Below are 17,946 nucleotides of genomic sequence, written 5' to 3'. Positions count from 1 at the left end.
CACTGTTCCCTCCCCCAGCTAGCCTGAGAGAGACACCCACTATTTTATTTTGCTTTTTTTTTTATATATATATAAAAAACTACTATTACTGTCTACCACGGCAATAAATGTAACACATACAAGAAACAAATGGCAGGCGCCGCTTAGCAGCGCCGTACATCTGGGGGTTTGCTTGGTTTCTAGGGCTGACATCATCATTACCGCCCTTTATGTGTAGTCACAAGACACACACGTTGAGTTCTGTAACACGCGCTCTCCCCTCTCATGTCTAATCAGGCGGCGGCTATGATATTCAATTGTTCTTTCTTTTTATTTATTATTTTAAGAGCTTGTAGGACCCATACTAAGTATTGTACGGTGTGATAATATGATTTGTTTTTTAAATTATTTTTTTATAAAAATAAATTATTTTTATTTTTTTAAAATTATTTTTTAATCAAAATAATTAAAACAATTAATTTCAAGCAAGATAAAATAAATAACCCCTGGATACTAATGCTAATGATAACTCGTTTCTTTAGATATTCACGTGTATATCCTTCCTTAAATAGAATCTAGGGAGTGAGAGCTAGTCTTTTAGCAAAATGAATGGGGGGAGTGGGAACATAAAATTATTTTTATTTTAATAATTTGTTATTTTAATAGAACCTAAGTGTGATTTTGTTATTATAAAAGTATTTTATTAAAAAAATATATTAAAATACTTTTTATTTTAATATTAGGGCGTTAAAATCATAAAAATACTAAAATAAAATATTAATCTAAGATTTTTGAAAGATAAATATTAAAAAAAAATTCAGAAATAAAAGTTCAATGGGCTGAAACAGCCCGTGATAACGTGCCTACTACTTATTATCAAATTATATGAAAAAGAAAAGGGTAAAGTTAATCATGAATTGGATCTAATAAAAATACCATGCTTCTCTCTTTGAGGACAGCAATGCCATCAGATTTTAATATTTATTAGCTTTATTAATAAAGTAGTCAGTGCAAATGATAGATAATTTGGCTCGTAAATTCACTCAGTGGAATACACGGTGGGCATAAGCTCAGGCATCCCCAGCACTCGAAGTGTTTGCCACACGTGACAACCTGAGTTCAGGGACAGCGCCCTCGGCTCCCCTGAAGTTTGCAGCTTCCGGTACTCCGCCTATAATTATAAAGATCGTAAGGAGTTTTTAGGAAATTCAGATTCATTGCTGTTATCCATGCCTATGAGGTTAGAACTCTTACCTTTTTAATCTTAATAAAATAAATAATTATAAACACTTTCAAATTCATATTTCGCTTTATCAACCATGATCACTAATTTCATCTATGGATTTATTATTTTAAAAATCTCGTTTTCTTAACTTTTTTATCCACTAGAATGTTTATTAAAGTAAAATGTGTTGATCGGTTTCTAATAAGTTAGGTTCGATCAATTTAATAATTAAACCTGATTCAATTTTAAATTTTTTTTTATACCAATTATACAAAAAAAATTATTTTTTAAAATAAATAACTTTTTGTTGGCACCACATCTCGTAAGTGTATTTCAAACCAGGCTAAAATAATATATTTTATTATTGGTAAAAACTTGTTTTTTATTTATTTTACAAGCACAAATTCATCTTACAATAGTTTTAATAAAACATATATATTTTTTAAAATAATAACTAAAAATATTTTAAAATATAGAATTAATCAAAGTCCGAAACATCACCGAAATAAGGTCACAGAATAGTAACGTCTTTGATGCGCCAAACTTGGGAAGGATCCGAAAGACTTGCAAAGAAAAAGAAATGAAAACGAGAATATAGATTTGCACATACAAAGGGCATATGGTTTCTTTAATATAAACAAGCTGATCGTGCCGTCCAGCCGACGATTACGGGTGACTACGTGGGACCCTCCACTTTTATACTCTCTTCCCCTCCTTATGCATCCTCTCTTTTTCACATTTCCCCTTCTCTCTCATACTACCTCTTCAAAGCTTCCTTTTCTTTTTTATCATCCCTTTCTGCTCCCTTCCTTTCATGGCTTCTTCAAGGGAAGGACACTACAGGGGAGTTCGAAAGAGACCATGGGGTCGCTATGCTGCAGAAATACGTGACCCATGGAAGAAAACACGGGTATGGCTAGGCACATTTGATACACCTGAAGAAGCTGCTCTCGCTTATGATGGTGCAGCTCGTTCTCTTCGTGGAGCTAAGGCAAAGACTAACTTCCCATCACCACCTTCCACTTCTGGTCTCTCTCTGGACCTTAATCTTCCATCCGACCCTCACCGCCACCACCTTCGTTGGAGTTCAAGTCCTCATGTCGGGTCCCACAGGTTTGGTGGTCTTGGTGAGTTCTTGCAGACTGGAGTGGTTTTTAAAGAAATGAACTTCAATGCTACTGAGGCTGCAGCAGCTTCTGGGTCAGTAGTGAAAATAGAGGGTCCTGGTGTTGGTGCTGTAGCTGGAGCTCCGGTGCCGGAAAATGTTGCTCCGGCTTCGTTTTTGGGGATGGTGCGACGTGGGTTGCCAATAGATTTGAACGAGCCTCCACCTCTGTGGCTGTGAGTGAATATTAATAGTAACAATTAACTGATGATGACGATGGAGAAGAAGAAGAAGACGGTCTGTCTCCTTTTGTTCTTCTAAGGCATGTCTTGCGGCTGGTTTTTATTATTAACCTTACCACTATCTCTTATTTTCCTTTTTTTTCTCCTCTTTTTTTTTTTTCCCTTCCTATTGCACCGTCTGCTTCACTATCTACACCTTGTATTAAGGCAAGAAAAGGGAGTATTATTAACAACAAAATATTTATAAACTAAGAATCATGAAGGACTTGTTTGTATATACATAATGTTTTCTTAGTTTTAATGGAAAGTAACTTCTTTTCGTCCGTTCTATTATTCTTGTCGATCCATCTCTGCCCTTTTCCGGCCTTGATCCTGGTTTAGACTTTAGACACACAAGGAAGAAAAAGAGAATTATTGGATGCAAAGACTACTTTTTTTGGCCTTTATGCGATTTCCCCTCACGCGCTTTCCTGTTTGAGACGCGCTAGAAGTTTGAGCTTCTGCTTGTGGCAGTCTTGCAAGAACGAGTGTTGAGTTCTTTAAACCTCACTTGTAAAGACATCAAGGGCGGGGGCTATAAAATCTATTTGGGTGCCGGTCGGCTAGTGAACATATTAAGATCATACAGTTATTCAAACATACCAAAAGTGGATTCAAAAGTTGCATATTAAGGACCAATTTGTAAGTTTTTTCATTGTAATGACTATTATGTAGAAAAACTTTAGACCTATTTGCAAAATTTAAAGATTTTTTTTTTTAATCCTGAGGGGTGCAGCTTAACTAGTTATATCCGGAGTTAACTCCTTAAAAGTCAACAGTTCGAGTCCTATAAACATGATCATTAACTTTAGAACATGTAAAATTAATCATTAATCAAAATATACACAAATTAATCTAGGTACTCACATTAATAATAAAAACAAACATTTTCTTTTTAATTTTAGTAGAGTTTTAGCCCCGCATGCATTCCTAGTTTCCACCCATTCCGATATGGAAACAATAGTCTTTCTCATCATGATTTATATGAAAAAAAGAAAAGCGTTATAATATTGTTAAAAATGGCATATGAATGGTTTGGAGTTCCATTTCGGAATTTTGGGAATCGCATATATACAGGAGGAGCATAGATGGGGTGAAAAAGACATAACTTTTTAAATTGAATGACCAAATTGCAACCTTCATCAAATGTGGGGTGTGTGTTTTGTGTCCTAGAGGCCCAACTCCCAACAAGCAGCCTTTCTTCCTGTGAAAAGCTCGAAAAAAAAACTGTTCCATCAATTAATTAGTGGGAGTGCTAATTAAGGTTGTTAAAAATTAAAGATTGCGAGAATCGATGGTTTTTTTATTTTTTATTTTTATTTTTAATTTCTGGTTTATGTTATATCACGAACTAAAGACATAACTAATATCATGACAAATGGGATTTATTACTGCAAATTACAAATACAAGCACGCACGGATCCATTTTCTTCTGCTATAATGTTTTTGCTATTCCGCTAAAATAAATTTTACACTTGCATTCAAAATTATTGAAATCTCTTTATATCTATTTATTATTTCATCAAGGATAAATAAGTATTTTTTTTATCTTAATTGCATCATAAAACAACTAAAATTTCATTAAAACAAAAAATTTAAACTTGATATGAAGATGTTTTTTTGTATTTTCATAATATTTTTTTCATTATTAAAATTTGAACTGAGAAACAATTTGGTATTTGATCAAATATAAAAAATAAAAAATAATTAAAATATATGATAAAATGATGAGAACATCTTTAAAATAAAAAAAATTTAAGCATGAGATCAAAGGGTGTTTTTTGTTTTTTACAATGATTTTTTTTTTTGTAATTAAAAAGTCAGCTCAGAGATACTTTTATATGTAGTTAAATAAAAAACAAGAAAAGACATTTGTGTGTGGCACACTTAGGGGCACGAGAGGGGGGCGGCGCCCGAGCCCTTTAGGTGGTGTGTGTGGCACCTTTTTGCGTCTAAAAATACCCTTCATAGTGTCGTTGGAAGCACCGTCATGTCCTCTTCCTGTTGGTGGGGCTCATGTCTCTGTTGATAGTTTTGTTTGTCTCTAATTGACCTTTTTTTTCCCTTCGTTTCTCTCTCCTCTCCTGAAAATTATAGCTTAACTCTCTTGGTTGTTGGTATTTCAACTTCAGTCCTTATTCTTTTTATCTTTTATTTTTTTTATTTTGGCTCCTTTTTATTTATTTGTTTGCAATTTCATTATTTAATCCCAATTTATCAAATATTATATTCCCTAATTCGATCTTCATTCATTGGATTTTTAATTCTTTGCCTTGACTTTTTTATAAAAGTTTTATGGGTTTTAATTTCATCCTTCAATTCAAATATATTGTATTATATTTTTCATTTTGCTCCTCATATTGATTAAGAATTGAACTTCATGATATTTTTAGATTGGTTTTTTCCGGTCTAATGTCTCGGGTCACATGTTTAAAAAGTTAACACGATTTTTTTTGTTTTTTTTTTAAATTATAATTTTTTTATTTTTTATCAGGTTATTCTACTTTCATAGTATAAATAGTAGGTATGCCGTGATATTTTAGGTTGGCTCAGCTCTGATTTTAATGTTTATAGATTTTTTATTTTACTCTATTTGAACATCTTTTTTTTTAAATAATAATTAGTTTGAGCCGTGGCTAGTGAGTTCTATCAAGCTTTTCATTGACTAATATGTTTTTTTTTCAAATATTTTTTCTAAAAAATTTCATTTTCTTTGTCCCTTTTAAAATATCACTTTATCCATTTATCATGAATTATTTCTCATTTTGGAAGATAAAATGGATAGATTTGGCTTAATTTCCTATTTTTTTTGTTTTCATTTTTCAATCTTCAAAAAACGTAAATTCTTGAAAATCACTTTGTTTGAATTTGAAAATTTCTGACAAGCAACTGTTAGGTGTTTACATCTTTCGAAATAAAAAAACAAAAACAGATAAATGCTTTATTTCTTTTTCAAACTCAGTTTTTAAATATTGGAAAAAACAAACAACCGAAGTGGAGTGATTTTTTACATGTTAAATCAGAACTAGTCGTTAGCGGCAGTGTAAAGGCAACACGATTTATAAGCTAGACAAGGTACAAGGTACCACCATCCCTAAACAAAAACGTTGCAACTGTGACTTCTGAAAGACTATAATCTAAATTAGAATGATTAATTTAGATTAATTAGGACGGTGAACCTGGCAACCCATTTCTGCTTAATGACAAGCCATTTCCTTGGCTCCTTGGAAACAAGGTTGACTGGCTTGTTTGGGAAAAAGAAGTACAGGCCAAATCTAAATGCTCTTCGCTATGTACAGACCGTAAGGTACTTAAATAATGGAAAGAAGAGGCATTCATGTTCTGTTTTTTCCAGTTAATTAACTGATTAAGCACTCATGCTAATTAATCCTCAGTGATGATTAAGGCAGCACATGGATGGAACTGAATGATTGATGGGGCTGTACAGAGAACTCCTTCTCCCTCATGGCCTGATATGTAAGATGGTACGTACACGTATAAAGAAAGCATTTTTGGATTCCACTCCATGATCATAGGGTCAAGAATCAGTCCAATATCCCTAGTTGTCTTGTTCAATCAGATATGAGATAGTATTCGAATATTTTATGGTAAAGGAAAGGGTCCCGATACTACTGAAAGATTGAAGATAGGAATTAGGTAACGACACAGTAGCCAGGTATCCCTAAAAAAAATTACCAGTTGCAAAAAAAAAAACAACCTTGTCAAGATGTCGTATTCTCGTACATATTTGTGGCCCAAACAAATACTGTAATCTAAGTGGGGCAAGAAGACTGGAAAGGAGTATATAATGTAGCAAAAAAGAAAGCTTTAATTAATCTTATTTTTATTAATGCCTCTCCCTTTCTTGGCATTGTAGAATTCATATCAAAGTAACTAGTAGATTCTATTGAGCCTTGAATAATTTAGGAAGATGGTGAAAATTATAATAGGCGGAGATCGCCACAGTTGACCGGTAAACCTTTTCATTTCCTGCCTTTTTGTCGCTGGACGGTGGATTTGTCTGCTAAACAAGTAAATCTCAACAAGAATCCTCAAATGTTCATCATCTAGCTATTTTTTTAAGAGAAGAAAGGGGTGGAGATGGGAGAGAGCTCTCAATGTCCCCCTCAACTGTCACTTTTCGGTATAGTAAAATGCCAGCCATTGTCCCACTCGTTCGTGATTCATCATCCATCAAGCAATAATCCACTTCCAAATGGAAGTCTTGTTCTTTGGTACAGAATGCAAGTCATTTTTATTTATTCATTCATTCTCAATTATTTGTATGCTTTGAACAAAAAAATAGTATATATTTGTGTATTTTTATACATATTATTTTTAATAATACATCCATCACACATGGATATATAGCTAGTTATTAATTTGGACATTCTATACCCCATGAAAACATTGCACTCGATTATGAACCAATTGTTGACAATGAACAATCTTGAAAAACGTTGGGATAGTTGCAAATAGATGCGACCCTTTATTTTATGTGGGATCGATCGAACGACCACGTATCAACACACCAACTCCATAATTAAGAGTAGACCTATTTTTTCCTGGATTTTTTTTTTTTAAAAAAACATGCACACATCTCTTAATTCTTTATAGCGTAGAGCAAGTTAAGAGAGAACAAGAGAAAATACGAGTAGAGAAGAAAACATAGCGAGTTTTGGGATTGTGAGAAGCTTGCACAAAGGAGAAAGTGATCTCGACTTGATATTCAAGTTTTTACTATTTCTTTGAAGCTAGTGAAATAATTATTTTATTTATTTGGCCATGAATGTTTTCCCATCTTGATGTCTTATAGCGTTAAAAAATATTGGGTCATTTATTTTTATTTCTCAATTGTTTAATTATGTGAAACTCACCCTTTTGTGTGCATATTTGTTCCTTGGGTTATTAATTTAAAGCTTAATGGTGTGTCCAAAGTGTTTTTAGTTTTTCGATCGAATTTTGGGTAAACGAGTTGTTTAATTATTTTATTTTGCTATTAATTTGAACGTGGTCCTGTTAATGTTTCCTCATCATGAGATTTTAGCCATTGAATTCGAGATTAGCGTTGAATTCAATCCTTGAAATTGACAAGAAAAGGACAGGGAAGTATATCAAAATTCACAAAGCAGAAAGCAATCAAGACAATCTTTCTTAATAGATGAAAGTTTTGGAAAGCAAAAATATAGTAATTTGATTAATTTATTAAAAGACGCGTGGAAAGGCAAGAAGGGTATTGATTTTATTAATTTTAAAATATATCTATTATCATTCAATTTTTTATCTTTAATATTAATTTATATTTAATTAATAAATCTAATGTTTAATTAATAAATATAGAGTAAAGATAAAACATATAGGACAAAAATGCTTTGTAAAGAAAATTATAAAATTATTATAATTATGAGATTTTTTTTGCATCAAAACATTATTTCTAAATATTCCTCATTAATGTTCTATTAAGATTGAACATTAATTAAAGTTGTTGAGATCGGTGCATATTACATTCATTTCTTTATGAAATGAAACAGCTGCTCTTATAAATTAAAATATAAAGGATAAATAAAACTAATATGTAAATGTTTGTAAGATGACATGTGCACTTAATTAACCTGTAAGAGAATTCCATATGGAGAGATCATCTATGTCTATGAAAAGGTCATGTGATATTTTTGTAAGTGATCTTTAAACTTAAAATTATTAAGTTATCTTATATATGAAGTGTTATGTTTTGACCCTGACTACACGTTGTCTTAATAAATGATAGCAAACATGCAAATATTAGGTATAACTACATAAACTATACGAAGGTATTTGAATAATTAAGAGAGGATTCATCATTCTATGTGAATATGAAAAAATATTACATCTGTTCTCAAATAGTATTGATTGTGAAATCATCCTTTTAGTCTTATTTTTTTCTAAAAAGGTTTAAAAATTTTTTCACTAGTGATTCACGTGGATTGCTGGTAGATAGCGAATACTTGGATAGTTTGTGGTTTGTGACAATCGAGTCTTGAACCAATTGTCTAAAGCTGAAAAGAATGGTCTTCAAGTAATATTTATATAAATCTTAAACAATTTTAAATTTATCTAACAAAATTCTTGAAACTTCTAAAAAATTTTAAATTTATTATTTTCACAGAATATATGTATTTCAGGAAAACAATAGGAGAAGCATGCTGAGATTGAGCTAGTAGAACCATTCAAGATCGAGCTAAATAGGCGCTCTTTTTTTTTCCCCTCCCTTACCTTACCTTTATGGTTGGAGGAATATCTAAGAACAAAAACTTAAGAACTCGCTAATCTCTCTCTTTTACCATTTGAGTGTTTTGACCTTGTCCAGTAGAAAAATAATACACAAATAGATTTTTTAAATTAAATTCTTACACAAACTTATGTGTCAACATGTGAATAGTAAAAAGTGAATCTCATAACTGTATAACTTTTATAGCTTGATTTAAGTTGTCTCTAAACTTTTGATATAAAGAGAAATCAAAAGTATATTTAGTTAGAGATCAGAAGTTTGCTTTAATAAAAAATTGATTTTTTTAACTTTTAACTTATATATGTATTTCTTATTTAATAATTTATTTAAAGGTAATTTTACTAAACATGTTTACAATTTAAAGTCATTTTAATTTATTTTTTTACTAATTTATTTATATGTAATTATTTCTAGGCTATGATTAGAATCTTAAAAACTATGTTGTGAAATAGATTCTTAAATGATTGGCCTTCTAAAAAAAAAAGGTACTGATGCATATGTGTATTAGATAATTTTATATGAAATGTTTATTTAGGAGGTGTTTCGAATAATGGTTGTATCGTGTTTTTGAAATTTTTGTATTTTTTATATGTAAATTAATTTTTTTATATTTTTAAATTTTTTTAATATATCGATATTAAAAATAAATTTTAAAAAATAAAAAAAATATTATTTTAATATATTTTAAAATAAAAATCAATTTAAAAATATTAAAAATAGTTTTCTTTTTATTTTTAATATAAGCATATTAAAACAATAAAGAAAGTAATTAAAAAACAATATTAATTTTGCAGTGGCCACTTATTACTCAAAAGTTTACCTACCAACTACTGCCCTGGAAAGGAGGAGAATATTAATTACTTAGAAATGGCTTTAACAGCTATAACTACAAGCTTTATTTTCTGCATTGTGTTTGGAAGAGGGAATAATAATATCCCGAGCTCCATGATGGATAGCAAAGGGTACAAATGTCAAAGTCTTGGGCAAAGAAAAGAAATTGGAGATGTCGAATATAGTTGTCAGAGAAGTGAAATTGCAGTGAGGAATAAATCAGACAAAAAATAAATAAAAAAAAGAACAGAATAATAAAAGTAAGAGGGGGGAGGGGGAAAACAACAAAAAAGAGGCAGCACGCAAGCTGGTGACACAGGGACTCAATTGATTTAATATGGCGTCAGCAATCAGTGCGTGGCAGCAGCATCAGTGCTGCACCAGCTGCTGCATGCACCCAACCCGGTCGTCATTTCACCTTTTACAACGACCGATTTGACCCACCCGAACAAGCTCCCCTTGCGGTCCCCCCCTCCATCTCTCTCACACACTTTCCGTCTTTTCTTTTTTTAATTTTGGTTTTTTCTTTTTACTCAATCGATTTAAGTTTGCCGTCAGAATTTAATTCAAAAAAATAAAAATAGTAAGTTAAGAAATAATAGAAGAGGTCCAACTCAACTGGTCAGATTTTAAATTTATTTTTTTAGAGATCATCAGTTTGAATCCCATAAAATTCATGTTATTGGATTAGACACCTACGATAAAAGTAAAAAATAAAAAAATGTAAGCTAAGATATTATTTATCACATTTATTCAAAATAAAAAATGATTGTTCCATGTCTCCTTAATTATAATGGAGAAATCATATACTATTCCATGATTGACTATTAACATTTACTGCATCAAGTTATATACATAATTGAGTGTGGTGTGCAACATGGTGTTCAGGAAAATGACTTAAGTGCTCCACCAGTTTTTTTTTTAATAAAGCGAGGGAAAAGACCATAGTAGTGTCAATAGGAGAAACAATTCCCAAAAATACTAAGATTAAAGACTAAATTTATATAGAAAAATATACACATGAATAATGAGCTCGATGCTCTAGAACAACATCGGGGCCCTGCCCCTCTAAAAAAAAATAAAGATTAATTTGAAAACCAATCAAGGCTAAGGTTTTTTTTGAATGATTTTAAAAATGTATTTCTTACATGTGCATTTTTGCCTTCGATATTTAAATTCAGAAATTCAAAGAAAAAAAAGATTTAGTAGATTTGTCCTCTCCAATATTCAAAATAATCTGCCAAAGTGGACCCATATTACTGAACGTGGCAGCACAGCATGATCCCTGGGGCCTGGACAATAAAATGGGTTCCGTTCTCCTCACGAGCGAATATGTCGGCAGCAGAGGCGTCACGGCGTTCTAACGTTACCCACCACACAAACATACACGAAAACATGGAACACAAACTATTGTTCATCACCTGTTTCCTTTCCTTCTTGTTTTTTCATGTTCTCTGTCGTACAGAAACTCCGTGACCCTGTCGGTGACGGTGGCGGCGCGACGACACCGTTTACAGACACTATCCTCCAATCCGGATTTGAGTTTATCCACAGCTGGTGCATCTTGTCGTATTCTTGGTGACTGACGGTGCTGTCAAGGGAGGGCATCATTATCTCACATGGTATCATGTCATGATGGGCAATGCAATGGGGGGTAATGGATGTGGGGATGATGAAGTGTAGAGTTTTTTTATTTGTTTTTTTTAAAATATAGATATTGTTTTCTGGTCTACAGTATTCTGGATGTGGCAGAGGCCGTCCCATCATGATGAGGTGGGGCTCTCACAAAGTTCATTGTCTTTGCTTGTCACTTTCTGCTTTTCTTTAATATTTTAATTATTAACAATATAATATGAAATTGAGGACATGCTCAACCAAATTAATGAAAAGCAAGCTGATATGGGCAGTCTTCCAAGCTACAGAGACCGCTGGCGTAGAAAACTATGTATTTTCATAATTTACTATCCCCATATTGGATGCAAATTATGGAACATCATATAAATCAATATAATAAATTATGAAAAAATATGTAAATTGACTAAAAAATATTCTTATTTTGAATTGAAATAATTACTTTCAATTATTGGGTAATAAGAAAAACATAAAGTTGCTAGTGGAGAGGTGGCCGGCCGTCTTGTTTTTGTTGTTTTTTTGTTTTTTTTTCAAAAAAAAAAAAAAGGGGTGTTGTGTAAGGAACCATTAAATATAATAAGGTGACAGTGTGTAAAGTGAGAAATACCACCCTCTCAAAGAAAATGATTGACTACAAAACTATGGGCTGACAGCACAGTATAGCAGCAGTAGTCACATGATTTTGAGTGTCTACTTTTTCTTTTTAATTTTGATTTTAATAATTAATACTGCCGTGTGCACCTCATGTTGAGGAGCCGCGGGGGCGTTGATTGGGCTGGACGGTGGCGCAACCACACACTCTTAATTCTGTGGTCCCTTGAGAATGGGTCAATTGCAAAAGGATGGATATTGTGGGGCCTTTCAAAATCAGGGGACAGGAGTGTCTAAGCTGGCATGATGCAACCCCTTTTGGTTTAGCTCCGGTTTGTTTTTAACTGATGTTTCTTTATTTTTTGAATTTTTTGAATCCAGAAAATCCATTTTTTTTACTTGTTTTAAAATGTTAACACCTAAAAAACATCCTAACAATCTAATTAAATTCATTGTTATCCCCAAAACACATAAAATCAATAAAAATATATATATATAGACCAATTCAAAAAACCCTTTGTGAGCTTAGATTTACTTTTTTCAATAGAAAAAAGTTTCAAACCACCTTTACTTGAGTTCAATTTCTAAAAGAAATTTATTGATATTAAAATTAATTTTTTTGTCACATGAATGTGGTCGATTAAATGTTATTTCTCTCCCTTTTTTTCCAGCAACTTTTTCTCTTTTCCCTCAACACATAGGGATCAAAACACAAATAAAATAAACTTTATAACCCAAACATAAAATTATCAAACTATATGGATCAAATATATAAAAAAAATAATACTTTAGGGATCAAACTATAGCCTTTTGCACCTGTAAAATTAGGAATGCTTTTTTTTCTTCTTTTTTTTGTCCTTGTTCTCTCATTTTTTTCAACAAAAAAATTAAAATTCTTTTCTTTAATAAAACTGATGTTTAGTTCATGGATGAAACACTAATACCTCATATATGCAATATGATGCAAATAAAAATGAATTATAACACATAAATCAATGCAAACATCAAGTGCGAGGATGAAATAGTAAAGAAATAAAGTTTGAGGACCGAGAAAAGACACTGTAAAATGAACAGAGCCATCCACAATTTTCAAAAAGGGTTAGTGAAAATGTGTTTTGTTGTGTTTTTTTATATAATAATATAGGATTTTTCATGTGTATTAAACTAGCACAGTAATTTCTCATGTGTAACAGAGACAACAAATCATGAAAAGTGGAAGGAAGGGCATCAATTTAGGGAACAGTTACGTAACATGACTCTCGACTAGACTAGTTTGGAAGACAGACGTATTTTCTGAGCTATTTTCATGTTGGAAAGCTCTATGCTGTGAAAACGAGACTGCAACCATTCACATAATAATATGGTCATAATCTCTTAACTCGATGATAACGTGACCAGACCAGACCAGACATGGCTACTGCTCAAAATAATTAAATCATCTTGTCAAGCATTGGTAGGACACCTACTTCAAATCAACTCAAACGTCACAGAGGAAAGCGTCTGTAACGTGTCAAAATAGGAGGCAAGAGGACTCCTAGCCTAGGCCCCCCAGCCTCCCTGCGCCAAGAAAACACCAGTTTCAGGGTGGAGAGAACATTCACCTTACTATCAGAAGGGGACCAGCCAGAAAACCCGCCATTGCCATGATTGCAGGTCACCTCTTACATCATCTACAATTTCTTCGTCACAGAAGCACCAGCCATTTATAAAAGTAAAAGGGGGCTTCAAATATATCTGATTGAAACTTTCTATAATCTTGAACGAACACTCCTTTTCTCTTCATCTAATGGGAATTAAATAAACATCAAATATTTTCTGTCACTATCTTGTTTTCTTTTTTTCACTTGTGTGACCGGAGAATGTGTCTTGAACAAGTCCCTATGCTGTTTTCAAGAGATAAGCCACAAGGAAACCCAAATCTGCTTTCTTATTTGTATTAATAAAAAAGTATAGTTTGGTGTGATAAACGAGCACTCAACAGAAGCATCTAAAGATAAAAGCAGCAAAGACACCGGGAATCCAGCATGCGTTGTTGGTTTGTCTCTCCAAATAATTTCTTGTTTGAATCCAAGTCCAGCAATAAAGATATGGGAAGCATAGAGGCTATGCCCTAGATTCAAATCCTTTCATGGGACAGCACTTCAAATAAACCTGCTTTTTATAGAAGAGCTCCATGCGTGAAGCATTTCCGCAATGTTGAAGTCCTTGGGAGTATTTGAGATTCAGCCCCGTAAATTTTAGTTTATACACTATAAACAGCCAAATATGAGGTTTTCAGTTTATAGCTCCTAAAGCTGTATATACGAACTAAACCTAGTATATGGTTTTGATTATCATAAACTCATTTCACAAGTATACAGCAAATTCCCAAGGATTCTCTCCATCACTTGAACCAGGGCGGGCATCCAAATTGAATTCTTTAGCGACCTCCTCAGAGATCCTCCATCTGTTTACAGGCGCTCATAGCTTTGTAGCTTTTTAGCTCAAATGTAGGATCTCAATGGAGAAAGTAAATACCCTACCAGAACCAATTTTCCTTCTTGTATTTTTGGTTTTTATCATGTGCTGCAACCTACAGGTAACATATATACGATTAACAATATACATTAAACAAAAGGTGCGGAAACTCTGGAGGACAGGAATTCAGATTTAAATAACATGAAAGAAAGAAAACGAAACTTTCAGGTATGCACATTACATATCGTACAAAAAAGATTCATATAGCTTCGTTTTCAAGTTACCAAGCTGCAGCAGCAGCGAATTCTACAGCAAATCTGAGCATGATGGATGGAATTAATTTAAATAAAAACATTCTCCCTGGGGATGGATGCACCTCGAATGAAATCAATTATTACAACCTGCTCGATAGAGATCTAAAATGTTTGTGTTTCCATTGAAAAATATACTCTCGACAACAACATGTTCCTAATTCCCACTACACTTCTCTCGGTGAAACAAAAGGTCCATGGAGCTGTTGAGTCCTTTTGGGCTGAGGGAAGGCAACTTCAGGTAGGTAGGCGTGACCGAGAGGCATAGTATATGTATATCTGCAATTTTTATTTTCAGGGGAAAGCATGTGGTAAATCTGATTGCATAATACATTCCCTTTTTTCCTCAGGTGGTCCAACTGATATATTGACCCTGGAGGAAGGGAAAATGTTAATATTTGACATAGAGCATGCACTCAGATTTTCTCATGCTGAATGAAAGAAAAAAATTTGAAATTTTATTAGTTATTTCACTTATCAATTCTAATAAATCATGGTTGTTAAACTGGTCTGGACCAGGCTTCACAATAAATAAAGAGTTGACCTATATAACTTGATAAAACATGCAACCCACTCAAAACCAAAACCTGCTATTTTTTTTCAAAATAATATCATTTTAACCTTAAAAAAATAAATCAACTCGGATTAACCCGACCAACTCGTACCTTGCCCCAAATTGAGCCCTAGACCTAGTTTAATAACTATGCACAAGAGAACTTCAAAACAACAGCATTATTGATTGTCTCTCCATCTAGGCCGTAGATGGCTAGATCTCATTAACAGGAAACAACAAAATGGTCATTGAAACACCACACCAAATGTGCATTTCATCAAAGGCCAGCTAGGAATTGGTCATTAGAAACAACCTGCTCCCACCCTCCCCCACCGCAAAACATAACATTCACCCAGTTCTCTACCACTGAATGCCAAAAAACGAAATCATACTCCAAAAAATATTTGCAAACTAAAGCAAGAGATTATAAGAACTTACGCATTACAAAATCCAGCCAGTCAGATCATATTACCACTGGCAATAAACTTGCGCCCCAGAATTTATAAAAGCATGCATCTTGTCCTAAAAAATCCTGCATTTTAGGCCGGAGCAAAATTAAACCCAAATACACGAAAAGCTACAATCCATGCCATGCATGCAAGATCCAACATCTAAATCTTCGTGAGGAAACAAACCCAGAACAAAAGAATTCAAATTGCTTCCCTTTAGTCCAAATTACAGAAGAACCCAACTTACCCTAGAAAATCATTCCTCTTCTCTTCAAAATGATCAGTTCAATCAATCTTTCAATCATCTCAAAAAAATTCAATTTTTTAACTAAATATTATCAAAACTCAAAAAAGAAAGGACAAAAAGAAAGAAAAAAACGGAATGAGTTACCCTGGAGAGGAGATGATCACCGAGAGCAAGAGGGGTGTCGCAGAACCTGCACCTGTGAGAACCATTACCTTCTGCCTCTAATCCTACTGCAAATACCCTCCCCATTACAACCACCTTTACCCTGTCTCTCTTCCTCGCCTCTCTCTCTCTCTCTCTCTCTCTCTCTCCTTGCCACCAAAATTAAACAGACTTCCTCCTCCTCCTCCTCCTCTTCTTTTTTAAGGTAGTACTGTTTGCATTTACGACACTAACAAACTACGAAACAGACAGTAACTATTCTCTGGTTTATGTTTATTTATATTTATATTTCCTTTTCTCTCTCTGTTTTTTTATATAATAATATCGTAACCATCAAGCAACTATCTCAGATTATTTGTTCAATATGCCATCGTTAGAAATGATCTTATGTGTTTCACCATAGTAGCATTTGTTTTTACATTTAAAAAATATTTTTAAATATAAAAAATATATATTAATATATTTTTAAATATAAAAAATGCTTTAAAAAATAGAATACACATTAATCTTAAATACTGCCTGACATACGTGGAGATAGTTGGATTGATTCACTTTCTTTTTCTCTCTCTCTCAATTATTTCCCTCCCTGCCAAGTCAAGTGATCGGCGACGGGAACAGATAAGGGATCTGGTCTCCTGTACATGGGCTTAAGCGATATGGTTCAAGAAAAGCTTGAACCTTTGACCAACAGCTTAGAGAGTATAGGTGTTAGTATTGAAAATATATTAAAATAATATATTTTTTATTTTTTATATTATCACGTTAAAAGGATTTTAAAGTATCATAAAATTAATTTAAATCTAAAATATTTTTAAAAACGGTTTAACTGCAATTTCATAAATCAATCGTCGAACAACCAGCTAAATTTTATTGAATATATATATAATGGATCATCTACACAGAACAGAACAGTTTAGTGATAAAATTATAAGAAAATTAGTGATTAATCTTCCTTTCCGCCACAAGAGATTCAAATCACAAACCCTGCTTTATAGTGATTACACACCTCCCATTAAACTAACAAATAACAATAGCGTAAGCACAAAGTTTAAGCACCCATATAAAAATTGTTAACAAATCAACTCCAAACAATTAGGTCATTTATGGGTGGCACCCACATCTGCCCTTGGTGCTCAAGGAGCAAAGTCTTGCTTGATTGTGGAAGTAAATGCAATTCCTTTTTCTTTTTTTGACTAATAAGCTGCGGCAATTCAATCCAGCTACTCTCTCCGTTGGTTTGCATATTTTCTCGCCCAAGAAAGCGATCTAGATCTTCACTCCAGCCCTCCACACTCCACGTATTGTTTAATGCTTCTTTTAACCACTAACCGGAGAAAGAAATCGTCTCGGATGCCTTATTCAACGAGCCTCGTCGTTTATTTTGCCTTGCAAGTTGTGTGCTGGGGTTTTCTACAACGACTTAAACGACAAGTCAATAAATGGGTCAAGATATTGAAAGTTGGTGCTGTGATTTGTAATAACAATGGCTTACCGACTCCAAGATATGAAAGAAAATAATGAGGGGTATGGGCAGAAGAGCTGGCATCGCTTAACAAAGCACAAGTCAAGTCAAGTGATAGACGAGTTTGAATTTATTTTTTTATTTTTTATTTATTTAATAAAATATTTATATAAATTTCAAATTTAAAAGCAGATACAGTAATTATAAGCATATTTATCAAACTCGATTTGAGGTTGTTTTTGATTAAATTATTAAGTTTTAAAATATTATATTATTTTTTTAAGTTAAAATATTTAAACTAAATATTTTTTTATCTCATATTAAAAAAATTTAACTTTTTTCTTGGAAACATATAGTATATATATATATATATATATATATATATATATATAT

General features: G+C 32.7%; 1 protein-coding gene and 1 long non-coding RNA gene across 2 annotated transcripts; one reads left to right on the top strand and one right to left on the bottom strand.

The window, feature by feature from the left end:
* The first annotated feature begins 1,790 nt into the window (after positions 1 to 1,790).
* Positions 1,791 to 2,881, top strand: LOC133699133 (ethylene-responsive transcription factor 12). The gene has a single exon (XM_062122281.1). The coding sequence runs from the start codon at positions 2,019 to 2,021 to the stop codon at positions 2,547 to 2,549; it is 531 nt and encodes a 176-aa protein (XP_061978265.1). The 5' UTR covers positions 1,791 to 2,018; the 3' UTR covers positions 2,550 to 2,881.
* Positions 2,882 to 14,581: 11,700 nt separating this feature from the next.
* On the bottom strand, positions 14,582 to 16,495 carry LOC133698248 (uncharacterized). The gene is made up of 3 exons (XR_009843046.1): positions 16,074 to 16,495; positions 15,672 to 15,765; positions 14,582 to 15,053 (listed from the first exon to the last, which is right to left on the bottom strand). It is a non-coding gene; the product is annotated as an uncharacterized LOC133698248 (long non-coding RNA).
* Positions 16,496 to 17,946: the final 1,451 nt, after the last annotated feature.

The sequence above is a fragment of the Populus nigra genome, chromosome 7, assembly GCF_951802175.1.
Source record: "Populus nigra chromosome 7, ddPopNigr1.1, whole genome shotgun sequence".
In the NCBI taxonomy this organism is placed as follows: Eukaryota; Viridiplantae; Streptophyta; class Magnoliopsida; order Malpighiales; family Salicaceae; genus Populus; species Populus nigra.
Note: the sequence above shows the minus strand (reverse complement) of the source record. Positions and strands in the feature narration are given on the sequence as shown.

What these genes read in the sequence shown, in the direction of transcription:
- LOC133699133 (XM_062122281.1), top strand. Translation starts at nt 2,019, where the DNA reads ATGGCTTCTTCAAGGGAAGGACACTACAGGGGAGTTCGAAAGAGACCA.